The sequence below is a fragment of the Ciconia boyciana genome, chromosome 5 (assembly GCF_034638445.1).
Source record: "Ciconia boyciana chromosome 5, ASM3463844v1, whole genome shotgun sequence".
NCBI classification, from domain to species: domain Eukaryota; kingdom Metazoa; phylum Chordata; class Aves; order Ciconiiformes; family Ciconiidae; genus Ciconia; species Ciconia boyciana.
The window spans coordinates 4778839-4797807 of record NC_132938.1 but is presented as its reverse complement, the minus strand read 5'-3'; the positions used below and the strand labels follow the sequence as shown (position 1 = coordinate 4797807).

Sequence of the window (18969 nt, the reverse complement as noted above, 5' to 3'; positions counted from 1 at the left end):
GAGGACCATGTATCAAAGGTTTTTGGGTTTTTTTTTTGTGATAAATGCTTTTATAACTGCTGTCAATATGATTTTCTTTGGTCAGAACGTAAAGAAGGAAATACCTCCCAGTTTCATCCCTTTGGCACTAGGGAAGCTTCTTCCCACTACATTTTCAATGTCTTCTAATGCTCATTGCCTTCATGGCCCTCATGGCCATGAAAACAGCTAGAATTGTCTTCTGCTGACCTAACGTCAGCGCATGGTCCAAGCTCAGCTAGCAAAATAGGCTGCAGAAAGACGATGTGACCAAACCTCAGTTGTATAGATTACATATCTGGAGCATTGTAATTCACTACTTCTTGTCCCAAAATTATTGCCTCTTAACCCAAGCTGTGTTGATTATTATCATATTCATTAGGACATAGCAAAAGATAGTCCATGTTGGGCATTATGCAGGGACATAGGAAGAGGCAATCCCTGAAATTAAGAGCTGGAAACAGAAAAAAACCCCCTAGATGTAGGAAAAACAGGGGCATAGAACAAGCAAAAAAATGATATACAATTAGAAGAAGCAAAGTGAGGATCAGGACTGCTTTCAGGATTTTTTTGTATTTTTTTTTTTAAGCTGGGTATCTTTAATGCCTCTCTGCTCAGACACTGCTAGTTCCAGTTTTTTAAGTACAGAAATGATGCCCATTTGCCATTCTCACTCTGCTTCTGATCTCTGCTGGCGTATTTGGCAATCACTGTCGTAGCTCACTTAATCACCTTTTGTCCCCTACCTGCCGATTCCCCAAATGGACCCCCGTTGAGCAACGTACATGGCGATGCCAGTTTAGGTTCTGGGAGCTGAAGGATGATGCTGGGGGAGATCTGGGAGCAGCTTCTCTGCCCATCATGCACAGGGCTGGGGGGAGCAGGGGAGTCACTGGGTACAACATGCTGTGGGACAGGACCCTCAGCCAATGTTTATAGACCGCACCAGAGGTGCATAGTTCAGGAGTTTCACAGCAATGATTTCCCACATCTTTAGGATTGCTGTTAGGAACATTACCAATGTGATCACGAAAAATGTTTGTTCTTCCACAGCCATGCATGCAACATACAGCGTCTACTTAAATACATAAACACCTTTTCATAGACAAAAATCTCTGAATAATGGGGAAAGAACTACAATATATCTTGAGCCACAGGCATTTCACAGCTACTGACCTTTGATTTTGATTTAGAGGCTCTAACTAGTAAAGCTTGGCTCTACACCAAATCCGAAGAAGAAAATCAAGCACACTCTTGTCAAATTATAATTAATTTGCACTACAAAAAAAGAGCAGAAGTAAGCCAAGTGTTCTTTAAAAATGGTCTCTAGAATTCAAAACACACAGTAAAATGTCCTATATCTTGAAAAACAGGCTGATCTTTTCCTGTCTTTTCAAGTTGATTACGCATCTTCCCACTCATTTAAAATATAAATTGAGTCTTAAGAAACAATAAGCTCTTCAATTTACATGAATATTAAAGGTTCACAATTACAGCAGTAGGAGAGGAAATATGATTCTGAAACATATCTGAAGTAAACCCTACAGCTTTGTTACTATTTGCCCCCGAAATCTGCTGTTTCACCTTTAAAAACATATATAATGTGAGATTAATTTACACTCATATTATTGTATGTATGTTGAGAATGTGGTTCTCATATGCTTTCTATAGCTTTGCAGGTAAATTCAGGATCTTTGGCTCTGTTATTAGAATTGACTATACCTTTCTAGACATTTATTGAGAGTAAAGGAGCAACACAAAGATTTGATTACATTATACGTTCCTTCCTTATAAGGCATAAAAGGTCTTTAGCACAGACACATAAAGACATTGAAATAAAACCAAACAAGAGTCATGAAGGCACATTTCAAAGACTGTCATTGGATCTCACAAAATTAAATTAGCTGTTGAGCAAAGCTGGGTTTCTAAGATTACATATACTCCACACACAAACCACCCCCACCGTATGAAACTCTTCAGTATTGCCTCAGTATTTTGAAGTTGTTTTTTTTTTAAAAAAGGTCAGGTTATCCTCTTTTTTTAGAAGGCATGACTATCTTTTGCTATGCCTTTAAATATGTCCTTCTGAGACTCCTGACCCGTGATTCTTGCTCTTAGACATTACATCAGTTGCAAATAATACGTAATGAAGCCATAAATATTTCAGGTAGTCAACAAACCGTCTTCTTTAAGTTTGCAAAAATCACAATGACTTCTATCTGAAATGTGAGGCTTCAACCTGGTTTCTGCATTATTACTTCTATGTATAAGCTAATGACTCAGATTCCCTCTTATCTCCCAATAAGATGCAAGAGACAAACAACCAGGATTTCAACAAATTTTATCCTGCATTCTCCCTTCAGATTATGGATATCATCAGAGCAGAAGGATGGAAACATAAAAATCCTGCCTTCTCCATCTGCCTAAATATACCAAGAAGCACACATAACTGAGAATAATACAGTCTGCCAAAGCTCCGATTGCCTGTTTGCTATAGGCGCTCTGCTACAGTCCAACATCTATTTCCATGACTACATAATCTAGCTCATATTGTTCAGGTCTTCAGTAAATCCAGGAGTCAGATCTCAGAACATTTCAAATTATCTTATTTCCAGGAAACATTATCCAAAAGCAGAGCTTCCCTGTAAAGCTCCCTTCGCAGTCAATTCAAATGGTACCCTCTGTGATGGAAGAGAATTCAATAAAAGTCTTTATTCGATTTCAAAATACTAGTTTAGCACTGACTTTACCACCAACCTATATTTCTTGCAATAATGTGTCTACAAAGGCCAGCATAAGGTTTGTTATCTTTTCTGATTGTGCTTTAAAATACATTTGGAAAGGAGCAAAAGAAACAGATTAAGAACAACTGATTGTCTAATACTGAGAAGAACAGATTTTCTGCTCTGGGAAAATTTTCCAAGAGCAGTTCATCCATTTGTAAAAAGACTTTCCAGGAGACTGCCAGGAACAGCTTTTAACTTGTTCATCCTAGCTTTTAGTAACTGATTTCACAAATTCCTCTCAATTCTCTCCACTTCCTGCACCTTGAAAGTCTGAAAAGTGTTTACTGCCACTAAGTTGTGTTGTTGATAAAAAGAATGAAGAGTTTTGCATCAAGAAGGCTATCTCAACATAACACAAATGACTTCTCTACAGCAGGAGTTTGTTGGCGTGGTTATGCCTGCATCCCCGCGTGGGCCTTGCCAGCTTTCTGAGCAACATAAGTTATTCTGGAGAAGGACACAAAATGCCACTAAGTCATGGACACGTGATGGGTTTAGGGCCATAACCGGTTTGGCTACAGGGGAGATTTTTCACAGTCCTAACCAACCCTGCTATTCTGTCACTTTGTGGTGATTGCATGGTTGCACCATCATCCAACCTCTCACAGGCTTGATGAATCTGAGTAAATACACCAAGATCAACCAACCAACCAACCAACACGAGATGCAATAGCATGAATAGCCATCTTGGATCAGCTACATCCATGTAACAACATAATCCTTTCAGTAAAAAGGAGTCTTAAAACGCAAATAAAAGACCATTTAGCATTATAGTTTATTCAAAAATAATCCTTATAGATGAGCTATCAACAGTAGAAGAGGACAAAGTAGATGTATTCAACTGTAATGATAAGCTGTGGCCCTCTTTGCTCTTAAGCTAATTGGAAATCAATTACAGTTCATTTGCTGGCACCTCCAGAAATGCTTGGGAAGGTCTTGAGACAAACCTTTCTGGAGTGTCTAGCTTAGCATTTCTGAAGGTGGAACTAATTGATCTCCAATTAAATATGACTAACTAAAACATTTACAGTTGCTAAGCATTGCACTCTACACATGCTTCCTTCAAGACTTCCCAAGACATTTTTTAGAGATATAAATTAGCAAGAGTTAATTGAAAACCAAGGTTTAAATTTCCACCTTCCCTACAAACCAGGAGTTCCAGCAACCCGGTAACTTGACTGTAACACACCAGTCGTTGCTTAACCAGGATGCTACATGATCTTCAGCAATGCGTTGATTAATCACAAAAGGATAGTTTTTACTTGTTGTCATTTTTCCATTATACCTGGACATTCACAACCAATAACACTGTCTAGAGGTTTGACAGCACATCCAGAAATCCATAGGCAATTTCACAGCTACTTAAGAGGGTCAGTAACTCTTTAGCTTATTCAAGTAGTCTATCAGTAATGAATGGAGGAGAGAGACACTTCATCTTACCACTGATATATTATCCTAAAAATTGACATTTCTGCACTGCATTGACAATTCTGCACATAGGTCTTTATAGAGCTGTACATGACTACCTGCTATTGAATGTGGCTGATGATGAGAATGGAGTGACTGTAATGAGAGAGAAAAGTCTTTATCACATTGTCAAAAACAATAAGATGATTTACATAAGAATATCTATTATTTAAAGGTAGTAACAAATCCAACGTGTCTGCTCTGCACTGCAATAATTTAATGGCAGTTAGGATTATTACTTTGACATCTTGAATTGCCAGAAGTATTTTGGTCAAAACCTTGGGTAATATAGTGCATTTTTATATTTACTAAAAAAGACATGCTGTATAGGTGATGGACTTCTTCAGCTGAAACCCTGAATTCTTTATAGAATGGACAGCCGGCCAAATGCCAGGGATGACTGAGATATAAATACTAGAGAAATAACAGATTTAATTTACTTTACTTGAAGTCACGTCTTTTTCTTCCCTTTTCAGTTTTTAAATGTTTCCTTTATAAAAAATGCCATGGTTCAGTGCACTTGAAAATTAAAGACTACCATGTAAGATCAAGGTTTGAGTCTGTCCATTCATGAAAGGAAATTAAAATCACCACTAAAAGTCCCACTTTTTATTATACTGATAGAAACCACTCAGAACATACCAGAAGGAAGAAATGCAGTCAGTATTTAATATACCTTTTTGTCTTTTCATATTTTGTTGGTTAATATATTAAAACTTGTATATATGCACAGTTAGACATTAGTGGCCAGATTCTGATCTTATTCACTCTGTCCTAACCCCCAGATTGCAAACTCAGGCAGGTTAAATATCTAGATACAAACTGTAATGCCACACAATACAAGGAATTAGTAAGTAGGAAATGATTCTGATGCTATTTAAATGATATGTGATATTAATCTGAACACAATATTAAAAATGTGTAGACTAAACACATTGAAAAATGTTTTCCTTTTTCAACCTCAATAATTCTGACAATCACTGCAGGTGTTGCCAGTGAATTACACTTGTCATGACTCCAAGAAATAGCTTCCCAGGTAAACTTTCTAAAACTTTACTCACGTTGTTATTCTGTAACCTACTTTATATTGATTTAATCAATCTCCCTTAAACACATAAAAACTTAGTTTGCACTTCTTAAAATGTTTTATAATAGCACATTTAATAAAACTAATTTAAATCCGCTAATTTATAGAGATTTGCCAGAGGCTTTGAAACTTCAGAAAACGTGTAAACTTAACAGTTTGGCTGTGATAACAGCTCAGACAGTGGAAATTAAGCCCTTTGCATTACAGTCATGTTCAAAGTGGATTCCTAGTTTTATTGCAAAAAAATATTACATTTCAAAAATATAGAAGAAAGCCAAATTTACAAAAGATATTTCAGGGCTAAGACATATATTCACCCAAGTTTGTCTTTTCAGATCCATTTGCCACAGTTCTTGAATTTGGTCACTGCTCTGCCTCAACACCACAGCCCCAAACATACGTTGAGGTCTCTCATTTTAAGACTACCTGGATTCTTTTTTACGAACAAATTTTGGACAAATAAGAGCAGTCTCTCATGCAATAAACCTCTGACAGAGCTGTGAGATAGTGTGCTTAGGGCCATTAATTCTGCGTCCCTAATTCTAGTTGTCAGTCTTCCAGCTGATGCTATATAGGTTTGGTACTGTCTGCTCTAATTTATACCTCTGGTAACCAAATGATAATAGATTATATGCCAGTGTGGGAATAGGCAGATTGGTTAGGATCCAGGCTGTATCCCAGGTGGTAGCAAGAAGAAGCAGTGAAAAAAAGTATTCAGCTCTTCGCAGGGATGTATCAAGGAGTTTCAGCTCTACTAGAGGAATTCTTCACTTTATACATAGCATTTAGATGGTAACTAAGTGATCATTATAATCATCTGATTTGCAGAAAATGTCAGCTTTCCTTGAAGACATAGTTGAAATTTTTAGGGCTACTGTTGCAGATCTCTCCCCAAATTGTTACATGGGAGAGGGCAGTAAGACCTAACCCATGAAGATTCATAGGGTGGCTGTCTTTTAAGGGATACAACCTTATCGCTTTGAACCTTTTTTCAGTATCTGTAAAATTCAAGTCCTCTTTTTTAATTTTTTTCCCTGCTAATTGCATCAAAATATTCAGAAATGTAATCCGGAATATAGTCTTGGACAAGGTTTTTTTGTCTCTTCTCCTGCTTGGTTCTGTTATTGCTTTCCCTCCTGCTTTTGTGTACTGAGAAACAGAATTAAGGTGTACTGCAACCAGTGGACGCTTGCATAAACAGCTTGCTTTGAATAAAACAGCATGATCTTGGGAGAGGAAGAACACATTCAGCTTTCCTGCCCAAATGCTAAAACATATAAGAGGTTCATATACTATTAAAGCATCACATTTTTGCTTTGAGACCACTGAAATGCAAAGGCTGTGAATAGCAGAAAAATGTGAATAAACTGAATTGGGAGCATAAAAGCACATTGATTCCCAGGTTCTGAAACCGCGGTCAAAGTGGTTTATATTTGTAATTTATTTAAGACTTTTTTTTGGCAAATACATTTGTAATGAATCTCCTTCACATATTTTTATGCACAAGAGCTTAAGTTTTCTAGGGCTTCTGTAAAACAACTTTTACTGCATTAAATTACTGCATTCCTTGATCTCTACCAGGACATACTCACAGCAGCCAGCCACACTCAAAGACAACAAACAGCTCTAGGACTTTGTAGCTCTGCAACAGATACTTCAAAAAGATTTTTCTTTTAAATTAATACGGTTGTGAAAAAGAAAGCAAATGTAACAGTTTTGCCCTGCCTCCAGCATTTCACAACCGATGTTGACTTAAAATTAGCACGATCTTCTGCAATACTTGTATTTCCATGTGAAACTTCTTCATAGAGAATTCATGCAGAATCGTGAGCTGTCAGCTCTGATCGCATTTGCCAGCACACAAGCTTTAGACTCTATTTCATAATAGGAAAAGATGGCCAGCGTTTTCCTGACAGAAGTATCGTATATTTGTCAGTCAGTAAAAATTACAGAGAGTGCTCATTGTCGATGCATTTCCCATAGATAATGAGGACTGCAAATTATCAGGCAAGGATTTTTTTGGTACACGGAACAAAAACCAGCACAATCTGCAGAACTTGTTAACTAGTCAGGTTTTAAACCCCTTCTTTGCATGCTACTGACATGGTCAGAGTAACCTATACATTTTTCTTATTCCAAAAGCACAGTAATCTTTATGCTGCAAGAATTATAGTTTTGTGTGCCGTAGCATACACTGCAAAAAAAAAAAAAGCCTTTAGGAAAGGCATGTGCTGAACACACACGAAATATGCAGGATGGAAAAAGACCAAATGTAATTAAAGCTTATATGAAACCAGACATTCCTATTTGCAGAGCTCTGGCTGCATTTCTATGAGAAAGAATGCACAGAATTTCAAATCATGCTCTACTTAGACAATGTCAGAATAAAACCACATTCAACCCCCCAGCCCCGACTCCTCCACCCCAAGACTCCAAAAGACAAATCTCATCATCAGAATTAGAGAGAAAAAGCAATCCAAAGCTACTGGTTTACATATTCCTTCCCAAACCAAGAAATCAAGTATCTCCCTCTCCCGGCTAATAGCTTATAAATTCCGACTTTAAACAAAAGCAAAAAAAAAAAAAGAATCCTAATTCTCAAGCTTCCTACTTAGCACTGCCTCGCCGTTGATGATTTGCGCGGCTGTGTGTGCGTGCGTGTTTGAGAAATGGCGAGATAGGCTTAAAGTATTTTCCATTTCATCAAAGAGCATATATTACTTTCCCGGTTCGCTCCAATGTTGGTTTTATGCCCACCCCTTTTCAATCTGCCCATGTCTGAGATGCACAGTGCAGGCGTACAATCATGAGCAGCTTACGACACTCAGTGAACACTAGGTGCCTCTGCATGCTCTAGCAACATACTGCTCAGCTGAAGGGAAGGGATTCTTGCTGTCTCTCTCTGCTCTAAGCATCACCTAACAAGCAAAGCGAACAAAGAATGGGAAATAAAGCTACCCTTAGCCGGTCAGTGAATGAATGGTAATCTCTCTATGGAGTAAAGGTTGTGCCGGTCAATGGTCGTTGCAAATGATGGACATTAAACAGATTGACAAATCCTGTGGAGTCGTTAGTAAAGAGTTTGGAGTTTTTTTCACGCCACAGTGTTAACTGCAGAGAAAAGGACAGAGGGAGAAGGAGAAGATCAAGCTCATGTACATAGTTCTGAAACTTGCAGGTCCTAGGAGTCAGCTAAAAAGCTAGCTGGACAAGCCTTTCGCTCTTTGAGCAGAAGCGAAGTGAGACATTGTGAGCTTGCCAGCCTTGCACAAAATTGAAAGGGACTGAATTTGTAGCACAGAGGGGTCTTTTTTAGCTCTGCATATAATTAGTCCAAACACAAAGGAAGCAACTGAATGGAGGTTGTCACTCTCTGGAAAAGGGTGGGTAAGACACTTTTTAATTAAATTCTTTCATGAAGAAAGATTTTTTTTTTCTTTGCTGCAGCATTTAACATGAACAAAATCACTATCATTTTACCTTTGAATGTCTGTGAACTTTAATGCTGCACAGCTCCTGCATGCTGTAAAGTGAAATATTTGCCTCTGTGTTTGTTCTGTTTGCTGTTTTGCTTTGGTTTTCTGGCTTTGTTTTGGTTTTTTTGTTTTGGTTTTTTTTTTTCCCTTAAATAAAATATGATGTAGAATTTGAAAAGATTCAATGGACATTCTCAAGCATATTTGGAAATATTCTTGCTAATGGATTTCCTTCTTATTGGTCTCTGTTTAAACTGGCTGCTGAGGAAGCCCCCGGGGTTGATATTGTGTACGCTGGGTATCTTTTCTAAAATGCTTCCAGCCGTGAATAGTGGGTGTCCACAGCTATGTCGGTGTGAGGGCAGGCTTTTGTACTGTGAATCACTGAATCTTACAGAGATGCCTCGCAACCTGTCGGGCATGATGGGTTTGTCTCTGCGGTACAACAGCCTTTCAGAGCTGCATGATGGACAGTTCACAGGGTTAATGCAGCTCACGTGGCTCTATCTGGATCACAATCACATTTGCTCAGTGGAGGGGAATGCCTTTCAAAAATTGCGGCGAGTTAAAGAGCTCACCCTGAGTTCCAACAAAATAACCCAACTGCCCAACACCACTTTCCGACCCATGCCAAACTTGCGCAGTGTGGATTTATCATACAACAACCTACAGTCTTTGGAGCCTGACCTGTTTCACGGGCTGAGAAAACTAACAACTTTGCACATGCGGTCGAACGCCATCAAGTTCGTGCCAGTGAGAATTTTTCAGGACTGTCGCAGCCTGAAGTTTCTAGACATAGGATACAATCAGTTAAAGAGCCTGGCTCGAAACTCTTTTGCAGGCTTGTTCAAGCTCACTGAGCTGCACCTCGAGCACAATGACTTGGTGAAGGTGAATTTAGCCCATTTTCCCAGGCTCATCTCCCTGCACTCTCTCTGCCTGCGAAGGAATAAAGTTACCATCGTAGTGAACACTTTGGACTGGATATGGCAACTTGAAAAAATGGATCTCTCCGGCAACGAAATCGAATACATTGAACCTCACGTTTTCGAAAGTGTACCTCACCTCAAATCCCTGCAGCTGGACTCCAACCGGCTGACCTACATCGACTCCCGAGTCCTCGACTCCTGGAAGTCCCTCACTAGCATCAGCCTTTCTGCCAACGCCTGGGATTGCAGCCGTAACGTTTGCGCCCTGGCCTCCTGGCTGAGCAACTTCAAGGGTCGCTACGACAGCAATCTGCTCTGTGCCACCCCTGAGTACGCGCAGGGCGAGGATGTTTTGGATGCGGTGTACGCTTTTCACTTGTGTGAAGACGCGGCAGACCCAACGAGCGTTAACACCCTCTCCCCGGTAACGAACAACAGCGACCAAACGTTCAGCTATGGCTCTGCCACCGCCACGTACAACGTGCAGGACAGCGAAGGGGACCGAACGACATACGCCATAACCGTGACCATGCCCGGCGAGAACTCGGAGAACGCCGTTCAGATTCACAAGGTGGTGACGGGGACCATGGCACTGATTTTTTCCTTCCTCATCGTGGTTTTAGTGTTGTACGTCTCCTGGAAGTGCTTTCCAGCCAGCTTAAGGCAACTAAGACAGTGCTTTGTAACACAGCGCAGGAAGCAGAAGCAAAAACAGACCATGCATCAAATGGCTGCCATGTCAGCCCAGGAGTATTACGTTGATTACAAACCCAACCACATTGAGGGAGCCCTGGTGATCATTAATGAGTATGGATCTTGTTCCTGTCACCAGCAGCCAGCGAGGGAATGCGAGGTGTGATTTTCCTTGGGGATTTAAACAGTGTGCAACCAAATAACAGCGTGCAGGCAGACAGTGGCACGGGGTGGGTTGCTGTGCTTTGCTGGTGATTTCTGACGCGCTCCTCTGCCAAAATTGTTAAGAGGGGCTGTCTAAAAGACTTGATATTTTAGCTTTATCGTGTCTTAAAAATCTTCAGGACAGTCAATCTTAAGATTTCATATGCTAATACTCCCTTTGAAGATCTGTCAATATTCAGGAATCTGAGAGTGTAAAAAGGTACCAATTATTGATCTTTTGTAAACTAAGAAAACTGTTTAAAATAAAAAAAAATAGCATTTACAGTTTTTACAGACTGGTGTATATTACATGAATTGTTCCCTGTATACAAAATGCAACAGTTTAACCTCTTTTTCTCTTCATGCTGAGTGTTGAAATGAAAGTCTAGGAGCAAAGAAGCCACGTAAAATAGCAAGCTTAAAATTAACCAGATGGCTTCACATTGTAATTAGTACACATTCACTTACATCATGTTACTGAAGATATGAAGCATGACACTGGAATTATATTTTTGTTAATGTGCTACCTGTAACTGGATGTCAGTACAACAAGGAGCCAGTGCACCTCAGAAAGGCTAAAGTTTTGACCGTGTCCCTGGGACAGGATTTCTGGGGATTTTTAAGTACAGCTCACTTGTTAGTTGCTGTAAGATCCATATAAACTGCATCATAACCCCTAAAAGTATTTTGTATCAAAACTGATCATATTGCAAAGTCTCACTAAAAAGAAAAAACAACAAGCAACAGAACCCAACCAACTGAAACACTGCCAAAAAAAGTGCTTGTCATCATTTTCTTTGAAACAGAAAAGACAAAAAAATCTAAATTTAAGGGCTTTTACTAGCGTTTCCCACTTTTATGCTTGTTTTGAGATATGCTAAGAGCAAAGAAACCCTTGCTTTGGGCACTGTGGTGTCACGGTGAATGGAGAAGAGCAAAAGCTACTCGGTTCTCAGTGGTGAAACCGGTGTGTGTTTCAAGAGTAAAACCTTGGCTGTAACACCGTCAGAGTAAGTCAAAGAGTTACTACAGCATACTTCTGGGTCCTATAGTAAACTGCTAGCAAAGCCTATCTCGTGTCCCTCGCTTTCACCACCAGCCTTCACTAACAAACCAACTCTAAAATCTCTGCAGAGGCTGAGAGTATACGAACCCTCCTTACTAATGACTGATAAATGGAACTGATGGATATAAGCAGTGATTTAATAATGTAGAATCACACAGCTGTTTTATTTGACTGCCCTTAAATAAAGGCTTCCTTTCCTTGCATTTTGGATTTTTCATTCCAGTATGTGAACAACTTACTGAATGATCTTTTCAACAACTCCTCTCATACTAATGAAGATGAGGTAGATTTATAACATCAGGCAGAGCATCTTGAAATTTTCTTCATACAGCATTACGTGATAATAAAATGTTACAGATAATGAATTGGGTAACATTTCTATGCTTTGTACATATTTCTCTACCCTTAGGTTACCATCAACAGAGGAAAAAAATCAGAAATCTAACATATATTTTAATTTAACACAGGGTTTTTCTTTTTTATAGCATCAAAGTGCCACCTACCCTTAAAAGGCTACAGCAGACTTATAAAGCAGAGAACAGGCACAGAATAAACCATTTTTTTTTTCCTGCAAAGCAGGTTTTAGCCATTAGTTTTAAACATAAAGAGTGAATTTTATATTTTTTTCTGACTGACACTATTTTTAAGGAGTCAGAACTTATTTTCCTCTATTTGGTACATCTCAACCTGTTTAATATTAAATATGACGATAGCCTCTTAACCAAAATTTTTATTTAGCGAGCCTATAATGTCATCTGTGAAAGCAATGAGACTATGTATTGGGAGAGGACTTTTTTCATAAGAAATTTAATGAAAATCAACTGCCTTTATTAAAGCCACTGAAGATTCACCCACAGCTTTGAAACAAGCCAGCACTGTTAAAACTAAGCTTTTCTCTCTTGAAACAAATGCACATTTCTGGTTTTATGCCTCAAAGCCACAAGGGCCTGATCCATCCCAAAACTCCCAAGTGACCTGAGGGGTTGAGTGTCCATGTATGAACAGTGAGGGCAGAGAGTAGGTAAGGACCCCTTGTCTCTTTGGGTGCCTGATCACATTTTAAGAGAAAATACTTTATGCCATGCTGAGGGCCAAACTATATGTATTTTCCCCATTAAACCCTTCTCTGAAATCAATAGGGAATTTAGCTGTGAAAAATTGGCTCTCTAACTTTGGACTGTGCTATACGTTCCTCAAATCAACGTGCAGCACTGCAGCCAGAAGGACTAATGACAGCTAGTTGCCAGGAAGCTTCCAAAACCAACCAAGATTGTTAAAATATTGTCTGCATAGGGTAAAAAAAATATATGAATTAGCTTTATTTCTATAGTGACCCCCTGTTGCTATAAGGAAACTTATTAGTTCAGTCATGGTTTTGCCCCTGTAAATCTGATGCAAGACTGATACCGACAAACAAGCATCCCGTGGTTGTATTTCTATGTATTTTTAGCATATTTGTGGGTTGTATTTTAAACACACTAGTGATTGCACCCATCTGGAATTATTCCTGCTGTTTATTGGTGTTAGCAACCTCAAGCTACGTCTGCAAAGACATGAGCAATTCTGCCTTTGGAATTTATTCACCTCTGTGCTTCATGCATCTTGCATTGACAGCTCAAGTAAACCGAACAGAACATTTTTCTTTAAAGGTGCAGTGATTTCCTAAGTGAGAGCTGATTTTGGTGTTGCCTGTTGCCATTTCTCCTGAAGAGAGGTAATGACCACCAATGACTTGCCACCCTTAGCAGGATGATGGATGGATCCTCCATATAGAGCACAGCACTTATTAAACTTCAGAAAACGATATATTTCAAAATCCTCATGCAGAAATCTTTTCTAAGGGTAATATCTTCTGGACACAGCCTCCTAATGATCTCCAGAGGATATCTAGAGATCTGGATACCCTCTGAATATCTACTGGTGGAAAGAGGGGGGTCACTGCTATTACATGGCATGAAGGGATTCCACAGGGTACCCACAGCTAGTCTGAAAGTCTACATGAAAAATATATGGATTGTAAAGAAATAAAGGAGCAAGTATTTAATTTCAATCCAGCTATTGCCAACCCAGTTATTCATCCTGCTCCAGGCTGCTTGCATTGGCATATCTGAGAGTTATTATATTTGTTCTGCATTTATAGCAACTGCAGGGACAAATTTTCCCTAACTCTTTCTTCCAAATTTCCTGTTCACCAACTGTCCGGAGATATGTCATTCCCTCTCTTTTGATGCCCTTAGTCTGGCTTATGAAATGGCTCCAAAAAAAAAGGAAGAAAAAAAAAACCACATTAAAAAAAGATGCTTTTGGGGTTAGTTGTGACAGTTTGTTGTTCAGGAGATGCTTGGGGAATATTGAAGGAATGAAACTATTTTAAATGTTCCCCTTTTATTGTTCCACTTAATAAGACTAATCTCCCTTTTATAATTAGGTAACTAACATTATTTTCTTTCTATTTATGTGTCTTTCAAGATACAAGACAGGGTGAAAGACAAGCAAAAGAACGACCTTTTTTGAGGATGGTTAACACTACCAGTGTTATAGATCTCTAATATGCAATCTCTTGCTGCTAACATCAATACACACTCACAGTGCACCCAGTGATGAAGGAACTGTTGCTGTGTATGCTTTGAATGTATATAAGGGATGATTTATTTTCCTTTCTGTCTTTTTTCCTTCCTTTCTGTACTACTTTAAAAAAAAAAAAAAAAGTGATATGAAACCACAGAATCAATGCTAATGTACCACATTCTGTTTCTGGCCTGAATATATAAAATACAAAGAAATTCTGTGTTAAAGCTGCAAATTCCCTCCTTTACCATGCTGTTTGAGTACTGCAGGGGGCTAGACCAAGGGGGTGATCTCTTCCATGTGCCCAGCCATAGCTAGATGCTCTGTACCAGGCTGAAGATGCAGCCCCATGCCTGCTTCATAACTGCCCTGCGTACGGGTGCCAGAGAAAGATCATTAATGATACCTGAGGGTATTTTTGCATGCTTGAATATATTCTGTATGTTTTTATGGCTAAGGCATTGAGGGGCACTTGAAATGAGCCTATTTGATCATTTTTCTTTGGTTCTGATAAAAAGCCCCTCATTTGCTTTTGAGATGGACTAAATTTGCTTCTTGTATGTGTCTCGTTCTGCATTAGTAGCAAAAGAACACCCTGAATACCCCTCCTCTTCCCCCCAGCGTCTCCAATGGTATTCAGAATGGCGAACAAGAAGGAGTATTTAATTAGGAAGCTTATTTCTAGTGCTATAATAATTATAATAACAGTAATAATAATAGAAGAAATGAAGAAGAGAAAAGATGAGAGAAAAGACTGGAGTAACGACAACTAAATCAGGTTGTTGCTGGCTCCCTTTGCCTTTTCTTTTTCAAAGACGGGAAATCTAAAGGACTAGCACAGATGAAAAACCAAGACTGAAGGTGGGTGGAGAAAGCAGTTTTAAAAACTGAGCAAGCAGGGATGAAACAGCTTCTGGCAAGGAGGGTACAACACTAAATAGCTTCATTGAGCAAGAAAGAGAAAAGGAAAGGGTGAAGGGACAGGATGAAAGGGAAGACGAGAAGCGGTGAGAAGGCAAGGGGACCACTGGGCACACAAGAGAAATGAGATATTTTTTTTCAGTGCCTTCACCTCCCACGTTAAGACTGTGGCAAGGACAACAGCAGAGATTTAAGAAAGATCCCAGCATCTCTCTCTGTCTCTCTCTCCCGGTCTTTTCAAACTCACAGGCACACACACACTCTCTCATTTACAGAGGCGCAGCCGGCCATGCTTTCCCAAACACACACGCACGCAACCCCAGCATTTCCTCTGCCACCTCCCTGTTCCCTGGGAGCACAACGTCCCCCTCATCCATCATTTTGTTCGCTGAACTCCAGCACTGTGCCTCTTCCACTAATTTTTTCGGCTGGACTTCTTAACTATCCTAGTCACAGTTCACCACAGACTTTCTAGAAAATCAGGCTTTTCTACCCAAAATATCTCTTTTTTTCCCCCATCCCTTAAGAAACCCTCATCTAGAGAGATGGGTGATCTTGAGCTATAGCAGATTCGCTTGCTAATTATATCCACACTTATTCTCCCTCATATTCAGCTTTCGTATTCACAGCTATTATGACAAACAGATCTGAGATATTTTTGCTGTGTTCAAGTTATCATTATGCACCAAGGTTATACTTTTCCTTGACCTGCTCAACCCAGTCTAATATTAACAAATTGAGCATTTATACGGGTTCCTTTTCAAGCATGAAGTTGATTAGGAATTTAGGAAATGCTGGTGATTTAAAGATTAACCTTTCATATAATTACTGACATAAACCAAAGCTATTAAAGTATTAGAAACAACTATTCGGAATATATTCTGTGTAAAAAAATATCACATTTAGAGCCATGCAAAAGACTTTCCATACCAGCCAATTTTTTTTTTTTTTTTACAGCAGAACAACCTGGTGAGAGGAAAGGAGTAAGCGCAGTCTACCTCTAAAGTTATGTAGAGGAAAGCAAGGCTACAAAAATATTACAGAAACCAAGCAACAATCTTCTGCTGGCAAGACACAGCCTGTAATTGGGTGGGTGGCTGTGAAGATCCGAGATGAATGCTGCAGAGCACAGTAATTTTATTGCAGTGTGTCTGCTTTAAAGCGAACATATTTGCAATGAAATCTGTATTTCTGTGAGAAGAGGGCAATTGTTTTCGTTATAAAGATAACGTCACTTGTTGGCATTCAGACACAATTATTCAGCCTTTAAATCAATTACTGTTCGCATTCGCTTTTGCTGGTGTGATAGTTTGGTGAGACAGTCAAATGTAACAGGCTTGCATTGAAAAGAGTTTGAGTTCAAAGTACCCAGATTTGCATTACAAGAGAAGAAATTCAGTTTAAAATAAACATAAGCTTTTCACCTTTTCCTCCACTTCTGCTCTTCCTCAAAAATCCAAATATGTACATCACTTATAGAAATTAGAGATAATTGGCAGTGGCTAAAGGATAATATTATGTGCGCCTGTGCTTGGCAAACAGCACCTACTACTCTGCTAAGGCACTTTTTATTTTAAACCATTTCGCTGCTCTCATGTTCCTCACATCCTCACCAGACACAGCAACTACCGCCAGAAAGATGTCTTTCAACACAGGTGCTATGGGAACATGACCAATTCGGTTCCATTTCTGAGCTACCAAAGACTAAATCCAAGATTTCAAAGGTAATAGGTAAGTATAAAAGTCTACTTCATCGCCGAATTACCATTTTTAGCACAGCAGCTTTCTCTGACTGACCTGCTTAGACACTAAGCCTGGTCGCGCATTTATTACAAACTTTGTTGTGACCTTTTTCAAGACGTACCTTTCTCCTAAGAGCAAACCAGAGCACGACACCGGAGAGAGGACTACAAATTGTAATTTCAGTAAAATCTGAGAGGAAAAAAAATATGCATGGACATATCAAATTGATTTAAGGGCTTAGCCAATGAAGGCGATGCAGCTTATAGATACCAAATCTCCCTGAAGTAGCACACCCCTGTACTCTAGTGGTTACAGTAAGGTATGAGCAAACATCCTCCTAATAGCTGGGGGACTCAAACTGAAAACAGATTTCTGAATATCTTTTAAAATAGATACTATCCCTCTAATTTTTATCCCTCCTTACCCACTCTCCCATTTTTCATTCCCAAAACCTCACAGGCAGAGTGAATCAAAAGCAGGGAGGAGGCGGGGGGAAGGGGGAAGCCCTGAAAATCCCAAACTAAACTGCAAGAACAGTCCACAGCTATTGAATTCCAGAGGTTTTCATTCTTTTAACAACTGCCAGCCCTTTGAAACACATCTGCTATCAACCCTCTTTGCAAGACAAGAGGTAAAGTGAGTTCCCGGGAGTAAACCTGAATCTGTCTCTGTAGTTCAATGCCTCTACTGGCAGTCTGGCTTGCTAAGAGAGCCTGGTAAATATTAAAGAATGTTAATAATAATGAGATAAACCACTCAGGGATTTTTTTCCCCCCTCTTTTTCTTAAACTTGGCTCCGTACTAAAGTTTACCTTGACAGAAAATTTACTTCTCTGATCCAGATTATTTCCCAAAGCAATTTTTTGCAACAGCAAACAGAAATTTGTGGCTGCTGCTAAAAGGATTGCAATCCCCATGCTAAAGAGGCCACCACATGTCAAATGTTTACTTTAATTTCATGTAAATGTCACTCCATATTGGACATTCTGTATTTCTTTACCGGCATATGCCGCTGCCTCCATCTTCACCAACCTTCCCCTTGCGCCTTAACCACCTTTACAAACAGCCCAGGACCCAATGCTACTGTCAGATCAAATTCCCAAACAACAACTGGATGTAATGAATTTATTATGTAATTGCAGCAGTCTAATAAATTGAAGGTGAATCCTATGGCCTGAAAGACAAAGAAATAATGGAGACAATAAATGAGTAGAAGAAATGCATCTGACACTCTCTATGGGGAAAAAAACCCACAAAACAAAAAAACACTGCGTGGGACAACACTTAAGCTTGCAGAAGGTGGAGGGCATCGAGCATCAGCTGCAAAAAGGTGAATTACATGGGACAGAGAAAATCACTGCTAAAAAATAAAGGGGAAAATTGAAAAGGGGACAGTGCCCATAGCAGATTAATCAGAAAGAGAATTAGGTGATAACCAACACAGGAGAAACTCATCATGGGATAACAAAGCACTGTGGTGATATTTGATGACAAAATGAGTCTACACAAACATGTCTTTGCAGTGGGGGCAACAGCAATCCGTGAAGTCCCATGAAGCTGAACCCTGAGCTTATTCCTCTGTCCATCTTTGCTCTGCCACGATAGGTTTTTTGGTACCTTTTTAAAAGTCTTAACTATTTTATTGCTGTTATGCACAGAACTGGACCCTTGGAGATTGTGCTTTTACTTTTTGGGAAATATGCTAAACCAATAGTTGTTTTTTCGATGGGTGGCACTTCTAGCCTGAAGTAAACCCTATTGTATCGGGCTTGTGTATGTATTTCCCTGATTCCAACAATTGTTAGATGACATTAGGTTATTCTAGCTGGTGGAATGAAAATCATCCCCAAAAGTTCCCCTATGTAGTTTTATGAAGTTACACTGTGTATCTTTCAGAAAAAAGAGAGTGAAAACTTTTCTATTTATTCCCTGGTTATGTTCTCCCATTCTGTAGAATACTCTAGCCCCAATCTGTCATTTTTCATTAGCAAAGGAGTCAAGCTATGGCTGT

The 18969-nt window shown here is 39.3% G+C and overlaps 2 protein-coding genes across 5 annotated transcripts in view; one reads left to right on the top strand and one right to left on the bottom strand.

The window, feature by feature from the left end:
- The window catches only part of CTNNA2 (catenin alpha 2), a 524203-nt gene that overhangs the window by 157243 nt on the left and 347991 nt on the right, over nt 1-18969 (bottom strand). The gene's annotated exons all lie outside the window — the stretch shown is intronic.
- On the top strand, nt 9057-10622 carry LRRTM1 (leucine rich repeat transmembrane neuronal 1). The gene has a single exon (XM_072862511.1). It carries the CDS (start codon nt 9057-9059, stop codon nt 10620-10622), a length of 1566 nt encoding a protein of 521 aa, XP_072718612.1.